The sequence below is a fragment of the Papaver somniferum genome, chromosome 11 (genome assembly GCF_003573695.1).
Source record: "Papaver somniferum cultivar HN1 chromosome 11, ASM357369v1, whole genome shotgun sequence".
Taxonomy (NCBI): Eukaryota; Viridiplantae; Streptophyta; class Magnoliopsida; order Ranunculales; family Papaveraceae; genus Papaver; species Papaver somniferum.
Window position 1 is genome coordinate 84,897,707 of NC_039368.1, and position 25,485 is coordinate 84,923,191.

Here is a 25,485-nt window from a genome sequence, read left to right on the forward strand (position 1 = left end):
CTTTGATATAGAGGTGAAGTCTTCGGGAGACCAAACTAATAACCTGGACCTGAGTTAGAAACTCGTTAGCACCATATTATGGTACGATTAGGGTTCCGCATGATCCTTGAAATGATCAGCTTTACTTTTATATGACTAAGTTACTGACCATTGACCAGCTTCATTTTTGGGTCTTGTTGGACTAACCGAAGGGAATATTCCTTTCGTACGGTTGCGTCAAAGAAATGATTGGATTAGATTAATAAAAGATTTGCACTAACAATCATTCTCTTTTAAAACGCGCTTAATTCAATCTTGCCTGCCATAATATCTATCTTCTCCAAATAAATCTAAGAATTAATAGACTTCTAATCATATTAAACCTACTTAGAATGATTGGGATTTAACATGGTAGTCACATGGATCTCTATTAAACAATATCAAAGTAATGAACTTTTCTTTGCCCCCAACAACAACTTAAAAAAATATACAAGTGTCTCTCTAAAAAGCTATAGTTTGCACTATGCACACTAATGAATGTCTTTTCATAAGTGTTTAGTATGCAAGTTGTGCAAGAATCTTCTCATGATAAAGTCCCTTTCTTTTCCTCTCATGGACATATGCTCTTTTAAGTCTTTACAAACATCTTCCAAACTTTTGCTTAATTAAACGTAACATGTTCATCCAAGAGACTAAGGAAAAAAGAGGTCTATAGCTAGAAATAATTAATTAACCTCATAAAGCAGAGAGTCACTTCCTTAGGGGAGTTGAAAAACCTAAGCAACTTAGACCATTTCTTCTAACTTAATAGTAGAAACTCTTCGGAATTTGTCTCTCTTACTTAACGAGAAGCCATTCAAGTCCTATGGCGAACGTATACTCTGGATGCCACTCAGTCGACTCGATGAGTCCTAGAGTCCCCCGGTTAGGAGTTTCTCCAAGGATTGTTGAAGTTGGTTCTGTTTTAATACCGTTGTTAAAAGTGTCTATATATGAAACCATCTTTATTCCAAACAGTTGTTATTGACTCATCATCCTATCCTAGTGTTACTCATTCTGTTCCATGTCGGCCCTCTACGACTAGGGAGGGACCAACAGGGGAGTCAATTAGTCTTGTACTCGATTGTTGTTGATGTTGTTGTTTCTGCTTGCCAACTGACTGATTTTCGAAGAGTTAGTACATGACATGAAAGGGGGTCAACGCTTTCTCGATGATGACATCAGTGTCCAAATCAGCTCACTAGGTTCTCCGCCGTGCATATAAGAAGAAAGAAAGATATATAAGTAATTCACAGATGTACATATATATCCACTCGCAGCAGAACAAGCTAGGAGATAGCAGCAATATATTCCACTACCAAAGATTTTCAAATTTGGAAACTTATGAACTCCGCCATGTACGGATACAACGAATTATATGATACTAGCTGCACTAACAATGGCGCCAACTTCTTTGGAAATGCACCGGGAATAATATCTCCATCAGCAGCACCTTATGAGTCTTTATCAGTTTTTCCGTCAACACTTCTACATCCGGAAGGTAACTATCCGGGGATTAATAATAACGAGTTGGAATCAGTTAGCAGTGGAGCTCTAATATCTCCAACAATAATGAAGTCAGAGGATGTGGTTGATGAACATGACAGCTTTAATTACTACAACAACAATGGTGTTTATGATGAACTAATATCTCCCAACAATTCGTACAATCAACGCTCGAGTTTAAGTAATTTGTTGCAGAGAAGCATGAGCATGAATTGTAGTAGTAGTACTAGTGGTTACTCATCATCACTTAATTATCAAGAAAATGGATTTCTTCAACACTACCCAAACTATTCTTCGACGAGGACGACATATATTCAAGAATGTAATAATAATCGCAGCATTATGAACTTACTTGAGACAGGTCCAATGAGAAAGGTGTTTAGCACTGGCGATTTACAGGTATACTTTCATTTATGTCCAGGATTAATTACTTTGAATTCGTTTACGTGTTCATAGCAGTACCTTGGATCATTAGAACTGACTGTTGTGTTTTGTTTTCCTAGCAAATAAGCATAACGACCCCACGAAGTCGTAGATCAGACAGCAGCTCCTCATTGCATGAAAATATTAATCAAATCAGTGAAGGGATGAAAAAAGTTGGTCGTTACAGCGCCGAAGAACGAAAAGAAAGAATAGAAAGATACAGAAGCAAGAGAAACCAAAGAAACTTTACTAAGAAAATAAAGGTAACTATATGATCGTTTATGATCTGCTGCCTAACTAAAGTATTCCACTATATCAACCTTAGCGCGAGTAAAAGCTGTCATGCCATTTATAATGTGATCAAGTTTCTTATACACTTTTGTTTTGGGTTCCTGTAGTACGCTTGCAGGAAGACATTAGCGGATAGTAGGCCTCGTGTTAGAGGTCGTTTCATGAGGAACGAAGAGCCAGAAGAACCAAATGAGATTTGTTTCGGTTCACAAACTGATCACGTCCATACTGAGTACTGGAATAATAACTACCAGCAGATTCACGGTGGTGATATGGAGCACGGGGAAGAAGATGATGAAGTTTGGACAAATCTCTTGGAATCATTGTCAGTTAATAACAATCCGTATTTTCCTTGTTAAGTTAGTAGCTCGACCGTAATAACGTTTTTTCTTCTGTTGCTGGTCAGAGCTAGCTAGGCTAGGCGAGGCGAGTTTTTCTTCGTTATGCCAACTGGTCTGGACATAAGCATAAACTGTCAACAACAGTATAGACAATAAGTCTCGACCATAGTACCATCTAGGCAATGTGTGATAGTGGCTCTGTACCTGTGGAGTCCTCCAATGCATTCATATTTCTCCCTTTATTCCTTCTTCTCTTCAAATTTCAGGATCATACCTATCTATATATCCATTGTATGTACTGTACATAGCTCTGATTTTCTTTTATGCTTAAAGAGCAATTTTAGCCGTCTATTTAGCAATTTGTTAGAATATTTTGACAACTAAAAATATGCAATGATTCTAGATAAATATCAGAAAATTTTACGACCAAACAGTATTTGAATGTCCAGAGCCCGCCATTCAATGACATTCACAACCTAGATTCAATACTGTCTTGAAAAAAGTCCTCGGAAAAATGTTGCACCGTTCAGTGACTATGACTATGACACTGAAACAACCGAGTCAATTTAGAATCGTTGGAAGACTAGATAGGGGATGAACCATGCACCAAAAAAAGAAGGGAGATATAATAAGATCAGATAGGTATACTGGAAAATTCGTAAACATCGATGTGGACGCGACAACCTTTTTAGAAAGAAAATGGGGCAAATAGTATATAGTATATATAGATGATCAAAACATGGAGATCTTCTTTGATTTTGATTTTGATTTTGATTTTGATTTTGATTTTTTTGTTAAATGAAACTTTGCTTTCTTCTTTTAGTTTTAAAGAGAAAAGAAAAGTCGTGTAGTGTCCCTAGTTGTAAAGTAGTCGGCCGCCTCTCTAGTCTAAATATTTATATAGAGATGAGAGTATTAGACGATTCTTCATACAGCTAAGGGCAAACTAAAGCCAAAACAATAGTTTAAGTTGCACTGATGCCGCAAGCCTGCAAGCAGTACTGGTGCGCAACTAACCCTTTTTTTTTTTTTCCCGTACTTGATTACCTGATTTGCATATTTAACCACAAGGAAAGTTTCAAACTAGATTAGTGCCCGTGCTATGCATCGGGCATTTTTTTCTTATAACCATATTATCAATTTGGAGTGCGCGGGGCTTCGCCCCGTTTCAATGCATCACATTTCTATCTTGATGCATTATTTAGTGTCGCGCCGCCCCGTTTCAATGCATCATATTTCTATCATTCTATGTATGCCCATCCAGAATCTTAAACTACTACCCTCCTATGATAATTGTTTGGAATGGAATTTCATCAATTCTTGACCTAGTAGATGTAACATATCAAGATCAGTTATCTCAATGATATCTAATCTAATAGGTCGAGCAAAAAACCATTGCTAATGGAAAATGTATGCTAATGGATCAATTACAATGGTGTACAATAGTACCAGCTCTTAATAGTGACAATTCAGTAAACCAGTTTAGAGGAAAGCTGACTTCAGTAGGGGGGAGAATTAATTGACCAAGAATTGATGAGAGGAGAAATAGAAGAAGAAAAAAGAATAAATCGTCCCTGCCCTTGGTTCGTCTCTGCCAACATCAACTGCGAAAATAAACACCAATAATAAGATTACCGCCACCTTTCAGAAAATCACTGGTTTCTCTCTAACATAGATTCCTGGTCTACATCGAGGAGATCCATAATACGTCTATTTGTATTTCAGAATCTAAAATTCTACGGACTGATAACTTTTCTAACCAATAGATTGAGATGAAATCAACATCACAACAGGCCAATATCTATGACTTGACGTTAAATTGATTTTTATAATTTACAAAGTGAATTCTTTTTTTGAAATGATTTTTTTTTTTTTGGTGTCAACGATTTTCTTTTTTAACGGGATTTCCTTTTTAAGAGTTTCACGTTTTAAGAATTCACGTGTTTTTTTTTATTTTTATCTTTTGTTTTGTTTATTTAACGGTGTGGACGTGAGTTTTGTCCACCCTTACTAAAGCACGGTTAAATATAGGTATAAACACGGTGTAACTAAATAATTCAAGTTTAACTTCTAACATATAAATATTGTCTATCAACTTTTTTTTCAACACCGTTACTAACGGACAGTTAAGTATTTGATGTATCCAAATTGTAACCAAATTTTAATTATTACAACCAATAGAGTTATGTCAAGTGTCCTTAGCATAGCTTCTGCATTAGAAAAGATCTTTCTAAACCAATAGGAAGCAAGGATTTCATCACCGTTTAATGTGAGAGTTTTATTTATTAAGGCCTTTAAGGAAGAAGATACGGGCAAGTAGAAACAGTTGTTCACATCTTTCCGTCCTTCCCGGCTCCTACCTTTTAAGTTTAGGTCCGGAATCGCCATGTTTCTTTAACCAATGAAGCTTGTAATGCGTATTGCCGATATTAGTTTAACGGACCACAGTGGGAAGATGCCCTAATAGTTCTTGGTAATGATTTTGTCGTCCCACAGTAATGTAGCAAACGTTGTTGCCAAGGTTCCTCTAATAATGAGAGTAAATATTTTTATCAAGTTGGTATAGGATATGGAAAAAATCCTACTTGGCAAACAAATTAGTCTGCAAATGAACCAAATTTTTGAGAAGAGATTGTAAATACGTGAATAGAAGAGGCACTGGTAGATATCATATCACTCTTCCGGTTATAGTGACCCTTACGGCTGTTACTGACCATGTAACTCAGTGGCGGAGCCAGAAAAAAACCTTAAGGGATGTTAACAAAAACTTTAATATCAAATATAGAAATTTTGGTGGACTAAATGGTAATATTTAGTGGGCTAAATTCAAAAAATAAGAAAACTAAAGGATTTTTGTGCAGTTAATTAGATTTTAGGGGGCTAAAGCCGGGATGACTCTTACCTTTACGTTTTACCTTGAACATTGCCAGGACCAACTGAGATCTGCGGCTTAGGGGGCTAAAGCCGGGATGACTCTTACCTTTTTATTACCCAAAAATTATAAAATGTCAAATCTATTTTTTCCTCCATAAAAGACTAGAATTTCTAAAAACCTAAACAAATTCACACCTCAATTGAAAAACAAGCAGGTCTAGTGCACCCACTTATCCGAATGGATAAAAATATTGGGATTAAATTTGAGTTTGCTTATAAATTATCAAGATATTAACACAATAAAAACAAGGTGGAAAATATTACACGTGGGTCAAATGCTAGTTTGCTAGTGGGTAAGTCTCGAAGTAGACGAATAAAATAGTGAGAGTTTTCTAAAGTTTCCATCACATAGAAGAAGTTAGTTGCAAAATAAGAGAAAATATGCAGAGGAAAATCAGCCATATGTTGGTGCGAAACCTAGCCGTTTCTGGATATGGACATAGTGGATGAGGATATATTTCATTAAAAGTTTTATCTTTCACTTTTGCATATGCTTAAGAGAAATTTAAGTGTATAACGAATGTTATTTGTTAACAGTTTTGACGTAAACACAAATCAAGATAAAAAGTTTGAGAAAGAGGGGGTTTAACAACCACACCCAATATTTCGTTTGGCAATATGAATAGACACACTCCAATATAGTTTCAAGAGAATCAACTAGACAGTTAGAATCAACCTATAAAAAGTATATCAAAGAGTTTTATATCTCTATCTCTTGATTCAATCCGCAATCAGCAAATAAGGATTTGCGAGCCCGATTGAATATAAGAGGATTAACTTGAACGGTACCAAAGACCAATGTTCAAGTGTCAATCAATTCACTCAACAACCTAAAGGCCGGATACAAAAATTGATTGATCTTAACGCACAACCTGTGATATTTCTATTATATACATAAAATATAATACGGAAAAGAAATAACACAGACACCAGAATTTTGTTAGCGAGGAAACCACAAATGCAAAAAAACCCCGAGATCTAGTCCAGAATAAACACACACTGATTATAAGTCGTTACACCAATTTCCTACTACCTATTCGGACTAGATGTAATACCTTCTTCAGCACTTGTAGAACTCCTAGCAGAATACCGATTCTCTTTAGGAACTCTTCACACAAATCTTCTAGCAGAACCCAAAGTTCTCTTTAGAAGATACACCAACACGATTGATACGATTTGATATTTTGTTTGCACAAAACACCGGTTTGATTTCCCTTTAGATGTGAATCAAGGTTTTGTAAATCTTGTGTTTATTTTGATAAAAACAATTACTAAGTAAAAGTAATATCAAAACAAACTTGTAGATTAGGGTTTAACTTACAATCAGTATACGTACACATAAGGAGTCCGTGAACCTGATTTCCTTAAGTAAACCTGGGTGATTCCAAAGATCAATTTCCAAGTTAATAAAACCCTAATAATTCTACAACAAGAACAACTAGAATAAATCTAGAGATATCTTGATTAAAATTTCTTAAGGATTTTTACGAGATACCTTAATCGAAGTTTTCTTTCTAGCTTCCGATTTCGACTAACAAGTGTTGGTATACGATCGGAAACTGAAATCTATCAAAACCTAGGGTTTATGATCAACAACTCTTGAATGGTTTTATATCAAAAGAGAAAATCTTAGAATAGACAAGAGGTGAAAAACATAGATTACAAGTTGTATGATCAATCACAAAGATTAAATCCAAATTGGCTTTGTGATCCCCAATACAAATACTTTTATCTCACTCTTTTTCACGAAGAACAGAAGACATGGAAACAACCTGCAAAGCTTACGCCAATTTTCCAAAAGGGGATAAAAAAGGTGTAAACTTACGAACCCTTTATTTATAGTGAACAATAGCTTGGAAGCTAAGCAAAGATATTTTCCTTTTTCAAGACTCTCCTAATTATGGGAGTCTTTCCTAAGTTATAAATATAATGCATAAATAATTAAATAAATAATTAATTAAAAACATTTATTTATGTGAGTAAATCACATTGTAACTTAGGAAGGAATTAAAAGTTATCACAAACATTTTAACATGGTAATCAAATATGTTTGGATAAATAGCCATCTTTCCTAGACAAGTAAACATCACCAACTTGACCAAAAATAGCTTTTAGTCACGTAATTGGGCCCAAGTCCGTGAACTGTTATAAACAGCCCATGGATTGTTTTCTACAAACGATTTTTAATAAATCACTCATAACTTCATCGTTATAACTCGGAATTGAGTGATTCTTGGCTCGTTGGATTCGTAAGATCATCCACTATAACATGAGATTCTTTATAAGAATAAAGGTTATTGTCTCCAAGGTCATGAATCAAATAACCTCAAGTATATATACATAAATGTACATTTACTGTCATTGGAATTGTTCCATAGAGTGAGCATTTATCTTGATAGATTAGAAAGGTAGAATTGAACAAGAATCCAAATGAAATCAATCACATACCTTTGTTGATGAAGTACTTGTTGATGTCTTCTTGTAGTCTTCAATATTCAATCTTCATCCTTTAAGGATAGCTTCGATTCAACTTCTTAGACATAATCTAGTCCGAAACTATCTTTAATATGCTAAATCAAGAATGAATTTTGGCAACTAAAATTGACAACTAACTTGACATACCAACGCTAGTGGGTTTAACCGAGTAGTGCTCTAATAATCTCCCTTTTTGTCAATTTTAGTGACAAAACCATTTTACATATGGCTTGTACTTGTTAAAAGCAAAATCGACAAGCTTGATTTCCTTGGTTCTTAAACTCTTCATTTGTTCATCCTGAACTTGTTGAAGATCCATCATAGTATTATTACACAGCATCAAAGTTTCATTGTATCATAACTTTGACAATAATACTATGGTGATATGTATCACTCCCCCTTAGTCAATACTCCATCTCACATGGAAACCACTCCCCCTTACACAATGATCCGAAAACCATATGTATTTGTAATATGAACTACATATTAATTCTCCCCCTTTTTTGTCAATAAAATTGGCAAAGGTACAAGAACGGGATCATAATGAAATTTCCAAGAGAGGCATTTCATGACAAAAGGAAAAAAAATACATACCAACTAATTTAGATGCAATCATAAAGCCTAGACTAAATGCATTCATCAAGGAGCTTAAAGATACAAGATAACCCCTCTAAAACTCCACATCCGCACACCCTTCAAGATATGACCATTAAGCACAAGTTCAAAAGAACTCTCCCCCATTTAATGTCATTCCCGAAAGAACAACAAGAGTGACCTTACTCCAGAGATAAGGATTTATATATTGGATTTTAGAAAACCCACAAGGAGATGCGAACTAAGAACTTATCATTGAAAGTCTCTCATGAGATCAAGTTACTAAACAATAGAACTATCTCATGGTAATAATACACAATATGTAATCATGAAGATCAAATATTGTGATCATATTTTCTAAGATACAAACTTGTATGAACAAGAATTGATATGCTTAGAAAGAAGAATAATCTTTTCCATAAGGATTTACACCAAGAATGATTACTATAAGAGTATGAAAAATATTCTTTGACAATAAAAACCAACATCCATGGCTTTGATAATTGCTTCTAACCTGTTATATTTAATAATTCCAATCACAAATCGAGTTAGGTAATTAAGACTCATACACGTGGTATCTAACCATATTCATCTTAACCATAACTAGTTCAAATGACTCAAATGAACTAGTTAGAGAGTTGTTCAATTGCAAGGAAATCTTATGTAACTACACAAGACACAATTGAAGCAAAAACGATTTGATTCACTTGAATAGGTTCATGAACTTTATAGCCACGGTTTGCAAAATGCATTTCTTAGTTTATATAAGTATAAGTTCACAAACAATCGTCTTTAGATATAACCTAACTCAAGTTCGCAGACTAGGTTCACGGGCTTAAGTTACCTGGCAGAGTTTACAAACTCCAACAGAAATTATCGGGTATGAGAACTTCGTCGGTTCGCGTACTGGGTTCGCGGACTGAGTTCGCAGACTTAGTTTCACGCAAATAGTTTGTCAACTCCAGCAGAAATTCTCGGGTTTGAGAACTTTGGAAGTTCGCGGACTTGGATCACGCCATTCTTCTGGTTCTCTTGATTAAAAAAGATCGCAAACTTTGGTTCAAGGAATAGGACTTATACATAAATGTGTTTCCACAACAATGCTTATGTCCACCATTGGTTATGTAATCTAAACTCTCATTTCAATCATTGAAACATTCTTAGAGGAAGTTATACAGTTGTTACACCATTTCTCGTCAAAGCAATTTTCAAAGTGATTGAAACATATCATGACTTTCGTCACTAGGTAAAGATAAACTTGGTTGAAGCGAAAAGCTTACCAACACATACTTTGAGAAATATGTAAGCGAGTTAGACTCATCTTGAAACAATAAATTTTTCCACATATCCATAAATTACCCAACAAAACATGTGCGCCCCAATTCTTTTGCAATCCTCACCGCATTTAGGGATTCATGGTGAGGATGCACTTTCAACACAATCAGGTTGTGTTGAGGTGAGCAAATCTTGCTCACGACAGGTATTCGAAACAAAATCAAACATGGAATCTAGGAATTTAACAACTTCCTTGAAACTTTCAATAACTGTTCCATACCTTTTTAAGATGTTATCCCTTGTCGACCTCTTGTCTGGGAGATCCTTCTTAATAGTACTCGTTACTTTATTGGTCTTCTTTGGTACCCATTTCTGAGCAGCTTTTGGAGCAACGTATTTATTTCTCTCCCCAATATAATTATGGAACTTCTTGGGGGAATACTGAAAAAACTGATATTACGAGACTCAGTTTTTCTCCAGGTTGGAACATCAGATCTTGTCATCTTAACAGAATAAGATCTGGTTTTATCTCGTTTAAGAAATCTGCAATTCCTTTGCAAGTGACCTGGTTTTCCACAATAAAAACAATGTTTAGTAGAATGGAAAAAGTTATGTTTAGTGTTACCTGAATGTTTATGTACTTGCTTTGGAGCTTGACATAATTTCATCTTTTCGTTGTCGGCAGTTGGTAGAGATACTTTTCTTTTGTCAACCGTGGAAGGTTTTGGTTGAGAAGAAACTTTAGCTTTGACAAATTTTACCTCTTTGCAAATACTAAAAGCGTCTATTCCTTCATATCCCAATCCTCGTGTATCACAATGAATTCTACATGCTCCCAATATCGAGATTAATTTATCTGAGCTGCTATTTCTAGACAAACTCTCTTTTAAGCTCGGGTTTCTTCTTTCAAACTTTTGACCTTCTCAAGCGCAATAACTAGATCATTCTTGGATGATTCACATTGAAATTTGAGATCTTCTTGTTCTGAATCAAATAACAAGTTCATCTCAATGTTTTCCAAGTTATCTATCTTTGCTTGAAGAATAATTTCCCGATCACGACCTTCGGAAATTTCTTCTTTAATCTTTCGCATTTCATTGAGATAATCTCTTGCACCACTAGAATCAAGTTGGTCTTGCAAGTCTTTATTTCAACTACGAAGTCTGTCATATTTAACTTTCTCACTGAAAATGGTGTTTTCAGCTTCAGAGAGTTTTTTATGACTTTATTTAAGAAGGTTATTAGCAACTGGATCCACATGGAACACTTCTTCGTCAGAATCAGTATCCGCAAGAATTTTTCCAGAAGCTAATGCAACCTCGCCAGCCAACTCTTGAGGATTATAAAATTCAGGTCCATCATCAAGAGTAGGCAAATCTGTTGTATATGCCGATTGTCTATGGCTCCAGATAGGACATACTGAAGACAGATGCCTGAAACCACGACAGTTATAGCATTGTACATCATCCTTAGAAGATGTTACACTTTTAGAAAAACTCTTTTTCTAGTCTCTCAAGAATTTTCTAAATTGTCGTGGAGTAACATCCTTAGTATCTGGCAAACCAGATTTATCCTTAGAGGATTCAGAATTGTTTGCAGCTTTAAGAAAAATCACCTCTTTTCTTGCGTGTTCATTATCAAATATCTTTAACTTTCCAGCAAGAGTATTTCTGGAGAGTGTAGAAAGATTGTTTCCTTCTTCAATGGCATGTTTCTTAGACTCGTATCTTGATGGTAGAGACCTGAGAATTTTGCACACAATTTCTTTCTCCGGAATAGTTCTTCCTAACGCAAATGAGGAGTTAACTATTTGAGAAAGTCTTTGGTTAAACTCATCAAAGGTTTCATCATCAAACATGCGAAGGTTTTCCCAGTCAGAAGCTAGATTTTGAAGCGTTGCTTCTTTCTCTGCGGCATTCCCTTCGAATACGGTTTCTAAGATATCCCAAGAATCTTTAGACTTATTACACGTAGTAACGTGGTGCTGAAGATCTGGGGTAATGGTGTGGATGATCGCATTTAATCCTTCAGAATTTTGCTTTGCAACAAGAATCTCAAGATCATTATAATCACCAATATTCTTTTCAATAGTTACACCGTCTACTGTAACTGATGGAGGATCATATCCATTACAATACGAACCCATGATTGAAAATCTCGCGCTTGAATGAAAGAACGCATAGCAATTTTCTATCATAAATAGTTCGTTCCATCGAAGATTGGCGGTACGTTTATAGAGATAGCACCTCTGTACATAGAATCAGATTGCTACAAACACATACTTATGAGGTCTTAGTGTGTTTGCCTGCTCTGATACCAATTGAAAAATCGGGGGTCTAACAACACCACCCAATCTGTATGGACTAACTCCGAAATACTTTCTAGAGAATCAACTAGATAGTCAGACTCAATCTTGGTAAAAGTATCTCAAGGAGTTAATATATCTCTCTTGTTTTGATTTACTCGAGCTAATAGAAATCAGCGAGTCTTTAATCAAACACAAGGAACAACTTGGATGGTACCAAAGACCAATGTTCAAGTGTCAATCAATTCACTCAACAACCCAAATGTCGGATACAAGAACTGATTGATCTTAACGTACAACCTGTGATATTTGTATTATATAAATAAAATATAATGCGGAAAATAAATAACACACACCAAAATTTGTTAACGAGGAAACCGCAAATGTAGAAAACCCCCGGGACCTAGTCCAGAATAAACACATACTGATCGTAAGCTATTACACCAATTTCCTACTACCTATTCGGACTAGATGTAATACCTTCTTCAGCACTTGTAGAACTCCTAGCAGAATACCGATTCTCTTTAGGAACTCTTCACACAAATCTTCTAGAAGAACCCAAAGTTATCTTTAGAAGACACACCAACACGATTGATCCGATTTGATATTTTGTTTGCACAAAATACCGGTTTGATTTCCCTTTAGATGTGAATCAAGGTTTTGGAAATCTTGTGTTTATTTTGATAAAAACAATTACTAGGTAAAAGTAATATCAAAACAAACTTGTAGATTAGGGTTTTAACTTACAATCAGAATATGTACACACAAGGAGTCCGTGAACCTGATCTCCTTAAGTAAACTTGGATGATTCCAAAGATCAATTTCAAAGTTAAGAAAACGCTAATAATTATACAACTAGAATAAATCTAGAGATATCTTGTTTAAAACTTTTTAAGGATTTTTACGAGATACCTTAATCGAAGTTTTATTTCTAGCTTCCTATTTCGACTAACAAGTGTTGGTATACGATCGGAAATTGAAATCTATCAAAACCTAGGGTATATGATCAACAACTCTTGAATGGTTTTATATCAGAAGAGAAAATCATAGAATAGACAAGATGTGAAAAACCTAGATTACAAGTTGTATGATCAATCACGAAGATTAAATTCAACTTGGCTTTGTGATCCCCAATACAAAGACTTTTATCTCACTATTGTTTACGAAAAACAGTAGACATGGAAACAACCTGCAAAGCTTACGCCAATTTTCCAAAAGGGGATAAAAAAGGTGTAAACTCACGAACCCTTTATTTATAGTGAACAATAGCTTGAAAGCTAAGCAAAGCTATTTTCCTTTTTCAAGACTCTCCTAATTATGGGAGTCTTTCCTAAGTTATAAATATTATGCATAAATAATTAAATAAATAATTAATTAACAAATATTTATTTATGTGAATAAATCACATTTTAACTTAGGAAGGAATTAAAAGTTATCACAAACACTTTAATATGGTAATCAAATATGTTTGGATTAATAGCCATATTTCCTAGACAAGGAAACATCACCAACTTGACCAAAAATAGCTTTTAGTCACGTAATTGGGCCCAAGTCCGTGAACTGTTACAAACAGCCCATGGGTTGTTTCCTACTAACGAACTTTAATAAATCACTCATAACGTCATCGTTATAACTCAGAATTGAGTGATTCTTGGCTCGTTGGATTCGTAAGATCATCCACTATAACATTAGATTCTTTATAAGAATAAAGGTTATTGTCTCCAAGGTCATGAATCAAATAACCTCAAGTATATATACATAAATGTACATTTACCGTCATTGGAATTGGTCCCTAGAGTGAGCATTTATCTTGATAGATTAGAAAGCTAGAATTGAACAAGAATCCAAATGAAATCAATCACATACCTTTGTTTATGAAGTACTTGTTGATGTCTTCTTGTAGTCTTAAATCTTCAATCTTCATCCTTTAAGGATAGCTTCGATTCAACTTCTTATACCTAATCTAGTCCGAAACTATCTTTAGTATGATAAATCAAGAATGCATTTTGGCAACTAAAATTGACAACTAACTTGACATACCAACGCTAGTGGGTTCAACCGAGCAGTGCTCTAACAAAGTTAAGACATTCAAGATGCATATAAAAGTCGAATAGAGTCTAACAAAAAAAATTCTTGTTAATCACGTTCTTTTATAATCTAATATTTCATCTTTCGATAATGTTTTTACAGTAAAGTAGTGGTATATATACTCCTACTAATATACATTCATTTTTCCTACTCTATGAACAAAATATATACAGGGTTTTGGTTTTTTTTTCTTCTTGATTCATTCATGGAAGAATTTGAATCTTTAAAATCTAAGTATCAATTCTATACAAAATATATGTATGTTCAATTTTTTCACTACTTGTTAATATCATAATACTCATTTGGAAGACTGGTGAAATCTTACAACATATTTATTCGTTTAATTGTCTTTTTGTCTTTCAACTTTTCTTTGTTGTAAGAATTTAATCTAAAAAGAACTGCGAGCATTTTAAGTATAGCATTTTGTTTCATTTTAGCATATACAAGCACTCTAAACTACCATCGTATAAAACATATGAGCACCCTTAATAATTACAATGAATAAGGTTTAAAAAGAAAAGTATGACCTAGTATGGGCATACAAATTAAATATCTATAAAAGAATAAAATATGTAATCAAGTGTTAAGTAGGAATATTACCTGAAGATCTTCAACCATATATTTCGTTTGGCAAACTTGATGTGTATAATCACCAACTTCACCTGTGAAACCGAAAGCTCGAATTAGATCTGGATCATCCTTGGCATCCACCACATAGAAACCACTGGAGAAAAAGTCAATCGTGCACATTTTCTTCGTGGTGCATTGTTGTACGGAAATCATGTTGTCATGAATTCTATAAGGATAGGAAATATTTTTTAACATAAATGTCATCCATGTTATCATCATCTATTAAATGATATATCATGCAAACCAATGTCTATTATAACTCACTATTGTCAGGGTATGTTAAACCCTGTGGTTCACATGGTTCTATATTTTGAAGTAAATATTTATACGGTGTTGTGTGCATGGTAGCGGTAGAATCTAATAGCCACATTATGGGGTAATCTTCTTTCATTTTCTATGAGAAGTAGTATGACTTTCCTCTCACATGACCACTGGAAATTATTAGATCCTTATTTAACAAGTTGACATGGTTCACGTCTCTTATAGTGAAACCAAATGCATGAGATATTCAACGCATATCAGATGTTCATTTGTGAACTCAGAAATTAAGACCCAATACCAATGTAATTGAGGATCAAATTTGACAGTGCTTAGATGAAATTCAATACCCAATGATAAATAAAGAAATGTAGAGCACATCTTATGACATGGAATCATCTTGTGACTAACAAATTGAACAAGTTCATCAGCCGGTTTTATGTTCTAAAGAATAGATTCAAAACTAGTGAAATGAAATTATGCAGCGGAGTCCAATATCCAAATTGAAGAGTTACTCGTGGTTGAACTTCTGCGACCATCGAAATACCCTGAGAAATAAAATAATTTGTTGAATTGCAGTTTCCATCTGAAATTTGCTTTTGAACCATCCAGAACCGTTCTATTTACTGTTTATTCATTTAACTGAAACAGTAAATCTATTTAAAGAACTTGTTGTAACTTATTATGTTATTCAAATTTTTGGTAATGTTATCACTTGTTGATGCAACATTTGTCACCCATTGGTCAAATAGGAAACATAAAAAATAAGGGAAATGTGGTGGCGGACCGATATGGTTCAAGATGTAAACACAATCAACCAACAAAAAAAGGATAAGAATTAGAAATAATAGTAATATTTTCTACTCATGTTTTCAATCAAAATAATAAACTTCATGTTTAGTTAATCGGTAATTATAAGAGTTTTTATGGTATATAAACTCAATGGGACACTTTTATCTGAAACTTATGACCCATAAGTAGTTGTTAATGAACAACGTTTTTTTAGCAACTCTATATACGGTAAAAAAAATTGCGTTAACTAAATTTCTCGACTTGGAGACAGATTCAAGAAGCAAAAACTAAAATTTCAACGTAAAATTATATTCCTGAATGCATCTAATTCTTTCCCATTTAATAAATGCACGGTAGCTCATTTGTTTTTTTTCCCTTTTGTTACATATCGTCGTCCTTGTTTGTCATTCCCTTTAATTTCAACGCCTCTATTTTTTTATTTCAAAACGCTTAAGACTATAAAAAATTTGGATTTTGATAAACGATTCAAAATTAAAATAGAATATAGTATTTGACGCCTACAATTATTTTTCTTATCAAAGAACTGAACTTTTTAAGTCTTACGTTTCAAATTATATGTGTTATTAAGTGTTGTAGACTTGTCTAAGAGGAATAAGCTATGTCTAAAAATATGAGCCGAGTAATAACGATGATAATGAATTTATTTATATATATATATATATATATAATTTCATTAACGATGTTGATGTTGATATCAATTTTTATATTTATTGATATTCATAAGTTTAAATGAGTGTTATCCGTTCTTGATATTATCTTTAAAATTCGAAATAATAATGATTTCTTATAATTGTGACTCTCTTTTCTTCAAGGATATGAAACTTTCATATTTTGGATTTGATTATAATAGTTTCTTATGATTCTTGCAACATGGAAATGAAAATTAGGTTGTGATGATCGTAAAATGCTAAAAAAATTTAAACAAGATATTGGGCAAGATAGGACAAATGTACTCCAAGAACTTAAGTAAATATTTCCAGTTGATGTATTTTCTCATGTTCCTAATTTTTCATTATCCAACAAAGGTCCATTTTAATTTTATCTTTTGTTATCCATATATGTTTCCTCTTTAATTGAATCTTTGTTCCAATTACTTATTTATTTTTAATATTGCAAGTAGTCGTAAACATTAGCCAAATCAATCTGATTAAAACTCCCATACCCCATGAATTTATGGAAGTTTTAGAATACAAGGTTCAATATCGAAAATAAAATTGAAAATAGAAGATTAATCACTTTCAATTATTATTCTTTACAAAAATACTGAACTTTTTTTTGACGCTTATATTTCAAATTGCATGTTATTAAGTGTTGTATACTTGTTCAAGAGGAATAAGCTAGGTCTAAGAACATAAATCGTGAAATAACGATGATAATAAATTTATTTTTATGAATTTTTAGTAATAACGTCGATGTTGACATCAATATTAATATTTATTAGTCTATATAAGTTTAAACAAATGTTATGCAATATTGATACTGATTTTAAAACTTGAAATAAAATCATATGCTTTCTTATAATTAGGGTTGCCAATGGGTACCCGAATACCCGGAATCGGATGGTTCGGGTCCAGTTCCGGGTCCAAAAACTGTACCCATTAGTGTTGTCGGGTCCAAACCGAGTAGAACCGAACAAACCCGTTAATAAACAGTTCCATCCGGATCTATCCATTGGGTACCCGCGGGTAATCAGGTATCTTGTAAAAGGTTAATTTAGTAAATAACCACAAAGAAATTAGGTCATATAAAAATATAAGGATTGGATTGTCGGCCGCAAAACTTCATTTAATCTCTTCAGTTACTTTCTCTGCCTACAACTGAAAGTCTGCGACCACTTCTTCCCACAAAATCCTTACTTCTTCATGAGAGTCATTTACTGATAGCCTATCAGATAAAAGTGACTCACAAAGAGAATGTATTGCAAGACGAAAGGTTACTACTAATACTATGTATGAGTATACCATGGTGTTAAATTTCTCATATTTTAAATTTATCTATCTAATTTTTTGGTTTTGGTAGATTCTGTCTCATAGTGTTAGAAGATAGGTTTATTGAGATGATCTTTGTTACATATACTTACTGATATGTTTATTTTTGTTGAGTGCAAATTGTGGATAGTTTGTGAACTAGGTATTTGCAATTATATTTCATTATTTCATCGTTTGTATACTGGGATAGTAATATGTAATTAGTTTCTTGACGTTCGGAAAACAAGCAAATCATAAAGGGAGATTTTGTTTGTATGTCTTGTTGCACTTTATTAGTTGAGAATGATAACTTTTATTCGCATGTCTTGTAGGACATGATGGTGAATTATCTATCGATTCAAATGGAGCTTCTTTTCTATATGGTCAAAGAATGCCAAGTTGCAATCTATCTCCTCTGTTTTGTCAATACTTGTAAAGAATATCTGCAGACGCAGTTCTTTCTTTTGGAAATTTTTTTAGTTGTTATGAGTTTTTTTTTTGTTTTTTTGGCAACACTATTAAAGTTACTATACCTGCTAATCTTTTGTGGTTCATATTACAACAGCTTAAACATTACATATGTTTATGTTAAAGATGTAATTGTTAAACTCATTACTTATTGACATTTTTCATGTATATATTTCAACATGATATTTTTTGAACTTTTAAATATATTTCATAAGAACCGATAAATACCTGGACCCTACGATTACCTGTTGTATTTACTAGGTCCGGTTTTGGGTCCATATAATTGAGAACCGGACCCGTAACTGATTTTATATATCGGTTTGGGTAGGACCCGTTGGAAACCCTACTTATAATAACGCCTCTTTTTTTTTTAAGAATATGAAACGTTTAAATTTTAGGTTTGATTACAACAGTTGTTTATGATTCTTGCAATATGTGGGTTCTACTGATCGTAAAACAATAAACTCTTTCCAAAAATATTTCGGGCAAGATAGGTGAAATATATTTCAAGAACTTAAGTATGAATTTCCTAATTGATGTAATTTCTCAGGTTGTGAATTTTGCATTATCCAACAAAGATTTATTTAGTGTTATCTGTTATTATTTGTATATTACTCCTCTCAATTGAGTCTCAACATTAGTTTTTTTTTTTCTAATACTGCAAGTAGCTGTAGACTTTAGTAGCATCAGTGAAATTAAAGCCCCCATATCCAATACAAATTAAGTGAATTACTCTTGATAACGTTCTTGACAATAATGTAGCGCCAACACACACAAAAAAGTCTCGTCGGGATTTTCTAAACTATTCAAAAAAGTATATATAAATTTATAATGAGAAAAATTTACCATATTAACCAGTCAATAAAAAACATAAAAACCTAATAACAATCCCTACAATATTATCTTATTTGTTCAAAATATAATATAACATAAACTACCTGCTCAATCTTTAATTAAATCAAGATGTTAGTGGTATATCACTATTTTTTACTCTTTGATACCCTTATGTATCAAATTAATTGATATTTTAACCTTGGCACATAATTCCAGAATTTTTTTAAATAAATAAATAAACATTGTAAATTTAGACGTTATTTGTAATTAATCCGTACAGTTAGACATGATTGGTGACTCATATTGGTTCTCTTGGTTCAATGTCACTTGCAAGTAATTGTTTTATTTATATATGAGAGTAGTTGGTAGTACAAAGAAAGTATAAACAAACCGGCCGTTATCTCTTTTCTTTCTCATTTTGGTCTTTTTTTCGGATCAAATCGAGTAAGATGTATCTGTAAATATTGTACTTAGGCTTATATAAATCTTATCTTATATTTTTTTCATTATCTTCATGATTAATTTATGTGGTGTACCTTCATGTTAGATCTAAGTTCTACTTCTATTTTATGGAGTTTCTTGTTGGGGGGTTTTGTTGTTTCTCAATTAATCATGTTTATTGTGTGGTTGTGGCTACTATTGGGTTTGAATCTGAGGTAGTTTGGTCGGGGTTAATTTTTGTAGTTGCAGCTCTCTCATTTTATCCACGACAGTCACATCTCTCTCATTGTATTCTCGACAGTCCGTTGGGTTTTGTTGCTGATTTTTTGAGTTTCTGGTAGTATGGTGCAGCGACAATGCATGATGGTGGTGGTGAATTTTGTTTGTGGTTTCTTCGTAGGTTTTTGGTTGTTGGTGGTAATTTAGTATGTTTTTGATTTGGATTCCTCTCGTTGGTGGGAGTTCTTTGGCTGATGTCTTGGTGATGGTTTTGGTCGAAAAGGGAAGGCATGATGTATCTCTCCTTGGATATGCGTCTAGGGATTTTTCTCTGGTGGGATAGTCTCAAATTATAGAGTAGGGTTTGTTGGTTGAGGGTGTTTTTGGTAGGCTTGGAATTGGGTTTCTGCGCTTACTATTTCGTTGCATTGTTTTTGTTTTTGTTTTTGTTTTTGTTTCTATTTGTATTTTTTTTGTCTCAGTCTATCTTTGATAATTGTAACGACAAGTATCAAAAGCACTTTTTGGTGGCGCTCTGTTATGACGTTTTTTTTTTTCTCATTATACTTTTTATTTTGGAGTCTTTGGGTTCTACATGATGTGGCGTAACTCGTTACAGTCATTTATCTTGGATAATTGTAGTGTCTTTCTATTCCATGATAGTTGTAGTTCTTGGTGTTTCTGTTGTGTGCTAGTCGGAGTCTTTGGTCGTTGTATGTGTAATGTGCACTTTTCAGAGCTTTTATTAATGAATGACCTTTTTTCGTTTGTATGGTCGTCCCAAATAGAAACTAAGCTGGCCAACTTGGCCGGCTAAGTGGGACGGCCGTGATTGTTTTAAGACTTCCATGGGAGGTCTTAATCGAACTAAAGCCCTTTTTGATCCGATTGACTAGCCTACTTTGGGTAGCAATTGTGGACACTTCCTGCCGGATAGGAGAGTTCTGATTGGCTGGGATAAAAGTGGGCCCGCCGGTGAGTATCATGGAATTTTTTTGGTCGCGCTAGGAGATAGCCAAACTCCTCAAATTGACCGGCCAAGTCATGTGGTCGTGATCGTTCTGCGACTGACTTGGACGGTCTAGATTATTTTTATTATATAAGAAGCAGCGCGACTAGCCTATTTTGGCTAACAATTTGGAGTAGCAGCAGGTAGGATAGAAGCGATATGATTGGCCGATTGGAAGAAGGGCCGACGGAAAACAAATTGGAGCAAGACCGGTCGGTGATGGAAGGTGCCATCCAGGGAAAACCGACCGGCCAAGTGGCGCGGACGCGCCTCTTTTTGCTATAGCTGAAAATTGGTCACAATTTCCCTTTTTCTTCCTGGTTTCCAATTTTTTGGTAGGATTGTATTTTTTACTAGCTCTAGGGGCCGGTTTCCTAGCTCGCCTGGGTTTAGTCTCGACCAATAGGGATCAAGATATCATGCAGACTTCGCTTTTGGGAAAAAACCTAATTTTTGTAAATCGACAAAATTAGGTAAAAAACTGAATTTTGTGAGTTGGCACAAAATTAATCAACTATTTTGGTGAATTTTGCACGCTGATACAAAATCATTAATTTTTATCTTGGAGAGCAGCGCAGCTTGGCACGCTTCTGATTGAATATCTTCATGCGCATCTTAATACTGACACTTCGGGAAATTCATGCTACTCAGTTGAAAGTGAACATTAATTGTCATATCATATCAATGGTAAAAGTTCAGTCGGGAACATATCATAGGATAAATATTTAGCGGGTTCTGCATTAGTGAACAATGCAGCCAGGAGCTTGAATACTCATTATGCTCTATACTAGTGAACAATTCATCTAGGAGTTTGAGTTTCAATACAATATGAAGAGAGGTATAGGCACTCATCATATTTTGATATATTCTTCAAATTCCTTGCGGAATATAGACATATCAAGGTCTACTACTTCTGATGCCAGGTCAGGTAGACAGACTTTTACAGTTTTCGCCCTAAACTAAAAACCACCATCAACAACTGTAATTATCTAGTTTCCCACCAACGGTACTCATATAGCTTCTTGATCCCTCAAAATTCTTTAAACGAGCGGTCGTAAGAGATTTCGCCTAATTAGGGTACTTTCCTCTCCGAATAGACGGCTCCACCAGAAACTACAAGAAATGAAGTTTGCCTGACTCTTAGGATAGTTTGCAAGGAACGCAAACTCAAGTATTTATAGACTAAGGTTGTTTGGACAATAAGGAAATTCCAAAACCGAAAATAATCTCAAGATATGAATTAAAGTACCTAAATTTGGTTATCTTATTTACAATTAATGTTAATTAATAATATTCTAGCACATTAACTATATGTCTTCTTCGTCCTCATCTGAAGATGTTACCGGGGTCAGCAACCCAAATACTTCCCTGGTCGTTTTTACAGGTGCCATTGCTGAGGCTCAGTTGACTTCTTCTTCTGATTCTGACCCGGTGATTGGGATCAGAAACGCTAATACCACGCAGGTCGTTTTCTCAGATAACATTGCTTCTTCGTTGTCTGAGGTTCAGATGTCATCGTCTTCAACCGATTTTGACCCGATGATTGGGATCAGAAACCCAAAATCTGGATTTGTTGTGTCCTCTTCTTCATCCTCCGAGGTAGAGAGCTCTCATGCAAGAAACACTGTTGATAACAAGGTGATCAAAGAAGTGGTACCTGAAGGTCATGTTGTAGAAATGTAGTCATCTATATTTGGATTGGCGGTGTAAGAAAAGAAGTAGTACCTGTAGGTTGTGTGGTAGAGTTTGAAGTGTAGTAGCCTGTTGCTGGATATTATCATGGGTTCATTTACGTTTCTTTTCTCTTTCCTTTTTGAGGTTTGGCTTCTATGTCATCTACTTCTTAACACTTTCTTTTCCATGAGTTCCGCGTACTTCCTCGAAAGTATATAATTTTTTCTTGGCTTATTTGTTAAACAAGCCAAATGTTGGTAGATACTGATGGTTGTTGGATGTGTAAATATGACTTGGAGTGTAGTTTCAAAAAAAAAAACATTAACTATATAATATTTTCCAGAGGATATGCTTTAATTGCTAGTAATTAAAACATATATGATGAAAACATAATTAAATGTTTTTCAATATTTCGGACCAGGGATCACCTTGAGTATCAAGGAATACCTTTGAACAATAAATGATAAGAGTTATGTACATTCAAATATATCGACATCTGGAAGCTTCTCAACTTCACAAACCCAAAACCCTAACTCACACACACCATGAAAAAATAAGTGAACCATGGTTAGTGGTTTTGTACATGAAACCGATTAAACCATCACTCCAAAATATGTTGTGACCGGTTATAACATGATTCCAAATACAGGCCGTAATCAGTTACACATTGCTCACAAAATAGCTTGTGACCGGTTACACCTTGCTTCCTGAGTTAGCTTGTGATCGGTTACAACTTGCTTCCAAAAGGTAGATTGTGATCGATTAAAACTAACTTCCCAATTCATCTTGTGACCGGTTATACCTTGGTTCCCAAAGTAACTTATGACTGGTTACAACTTGCATTCTAATATATCTTGTGATCAGTTATATCTTGATTTTTAATGTAGCTCATGACCGATTACAACTAGCTATATTATATAGGCTATGACCGGTTATACCTCAAGTCTCAACAAAGTTAAGATAGGTTCTACCAAAGTCATCTTCCGTTGGTCATCCAAAAGATATTCAAAGAATATAAAGATCAATCATGATTTCCCTTTAGATTATGAAAATAAGTTCATACATCTACTTCCTTAAACTCATGCAAAGATACATGGTTTTCTATGATGAAATCATACACACATAATTAAATAACTATAAACAACAGATTATGTCGATGTCATATTTATGAAAAACTAAAAGTTAAGCGTTTATACTTTGTAATATGTTTTCCTTGACACTTTGATCATACTATTATGACCAAGTCTCACCACTAGAGTATTATATACGATATATAAAGCTTCGCATTTTATGTTTTCAATATAGCACGACTTGAAAGATACGTTAGATACGGAAACAAGATCAAGTCAATATTACTAACCTCAAGTGGAAGGATGATGTCGTCGTCGTGGTCGTTACTTATTCTCATTCTTCAGGTCTTCGGAGTAATACTTGTATGTCTCAACATTCCTAGACTTTCTATTCTAACTTTAACGAAGTTGACTCTAGTATTTAATCAAGCGACTCTAGATGAGTTTTGATACTAAAATATGACAACCAAACTTGACATATCAACGCTTGGTGGGTTCAACCGAGCTATGCTCTAACATCCTTTATAATCCCATGTATGATCACGAGCAACCGCATAAACCACAACAGTGTTATATTTAAGTTAGTATTAACATCAAAAGACGTATCACGGTTAACTGGAGGTTGTTCATATAATGTCAAATGTTGTTTATATCATGAGTGTGCACAATAGAATGCAGACATGAACTTGAGTTATGCAGCTTATGCAAACAAGATGTAAAAGTCATGATCTGCTTAACAGTTGCAACTGGTTCGTGTTTTTTTTTCTTGAAATATCAGGTCATGTCTCACTCTCCACATAAACCAGATAGTTGTTATCATCTTGATCGCTACCCGAAATCTATTCAGAACAAATATGTTCCTTGGAATACAAATCCTAACAGTTTTTTCAAAATAAAATCGAATAACAAATGCCACAAACTCTCCTCGTGTTGTTCACATATTGGACATATCTGATTTATTTCTTGAACGAACCCGACCAGCTCCATAAGCAGGATAGCCATATTGATTCTCACATAATCTCTGAGGGTTTTTGATATCATTTCAAAGAAGTTTCTTTTAGACTAAGGTGTTTGGATACCAAAAACATAAGCTAATTCTATAGATTAAAATCAAAATTGTCATGTCTCATAAAAAGTTGACATTTTTATTTCTAGAAGTCATTTTGAAATTCTATCGTGGAGAGCATGTTTCGGTACCAGAAGTGAAAGTGTTTCTGCTTCTGAAATTCTAGTAGGTAAACTAACTTCTGACACTTTGATTTCTAGAAGTCGAAAACTAACTTTTCAAACAATGCCAAAATAGGAAGTTAACTTTGGTAAGTTGAGAAGCTAAAATTAATTTAGAGGTCGAATTTCAAAAGAACATATTAAAAGTAAAATCAATATCTTTTATGAAGTTAGGCGCGTTTGAATATCTGGAATAAAAATACTTCAGCTTCTCCAAAAATAGAAATTAAAAACAGAATTTAAAAATAAAAACATTTTACTTTACAAAAAAAAAAATGATTTTTCTATTTCTAAAAATCGTTTACACCCTTACTAACTTGTTTCTTTTTGAGTTCTGAAACTCGAAAAACAATATCGGAATGTATATCCAACCGCCCTGCTTCACTTCAACTTCGTAACCGCAAACAGGCTCTTCTTACGCAGTCAGTACGACGTGTCGTACATGTGACACATTTCCGTACTTCCGTCCAAATATGTCTCCACTTCCCAACAGGTAGGTCCCACCTTCTTACATTATTGCTCAGTTAGATTCTCCACGACCTTATCATCCGCCTTATGCTAACACACCCCGCCATACTCCTTATATCCAAACCCGTTGATATTCCTCAAAATCATAACTAAACCC

The 25,485-nt window shown here is 34.1% G+C and overlaps 1 protein-coding gene across 1 annotated transcript; it reads left to right on the plus strand.

Moving 5' to 3' along the window:
* The first annotated feature begins 1,336 nt into the window (after positions 1 to 1,336).
* On the plus strand, positions 1,337 to 2,902 carry LOC113321371 (zinc finger protein CONSTANS-like). Its single transcript, XM_026569279.1, has 3 exons — positions 1,337 to 1,923; positions 2,028 to 2,210; positions 2,346 to 2,902. The coding sequence occupies exons 1-3, from the start codon at positions 1,363 to 1,365 to the stop codon at positions 2,595 to 2,597; spliced, it is 996 nt and encodes a 331-aa protein (XP_026425064.1). The 5' UTR covers positions 1,337 to 1,362; the 3' UTR covers positions 2,598 to 2,902.
* Positions 2,903 to 25,485: the final 22,583 nt, after the last annotated feature.

What these genes read in the sequence shown, in the direction of transcription:
- LOC113321371 (XM_026569279.1), top strand. Translation starts at nt 1,363, where the DNA reads ATGAACTCCGCCATGTACGGATACAACGAATTATATGATACTAGCTGC. An exon ending in TTAGCACTGGCGATTTACAG is followed by an intron (nt 1,924 to 2,027) that starts GTATACTTTCAT and finishes TTGTTTTCCTAG; the next exon opens with CAAATAAGCATAACGACCCC. An exon ending in ACTTTACTAAGAAAATAAAG is followed by an intron (nt 2,211 to 2,345) that starts GTAACTATATGA and finishes GGGTTCCTGTAG; the next exon opens with TACGCTTGCAGGAAGACATT.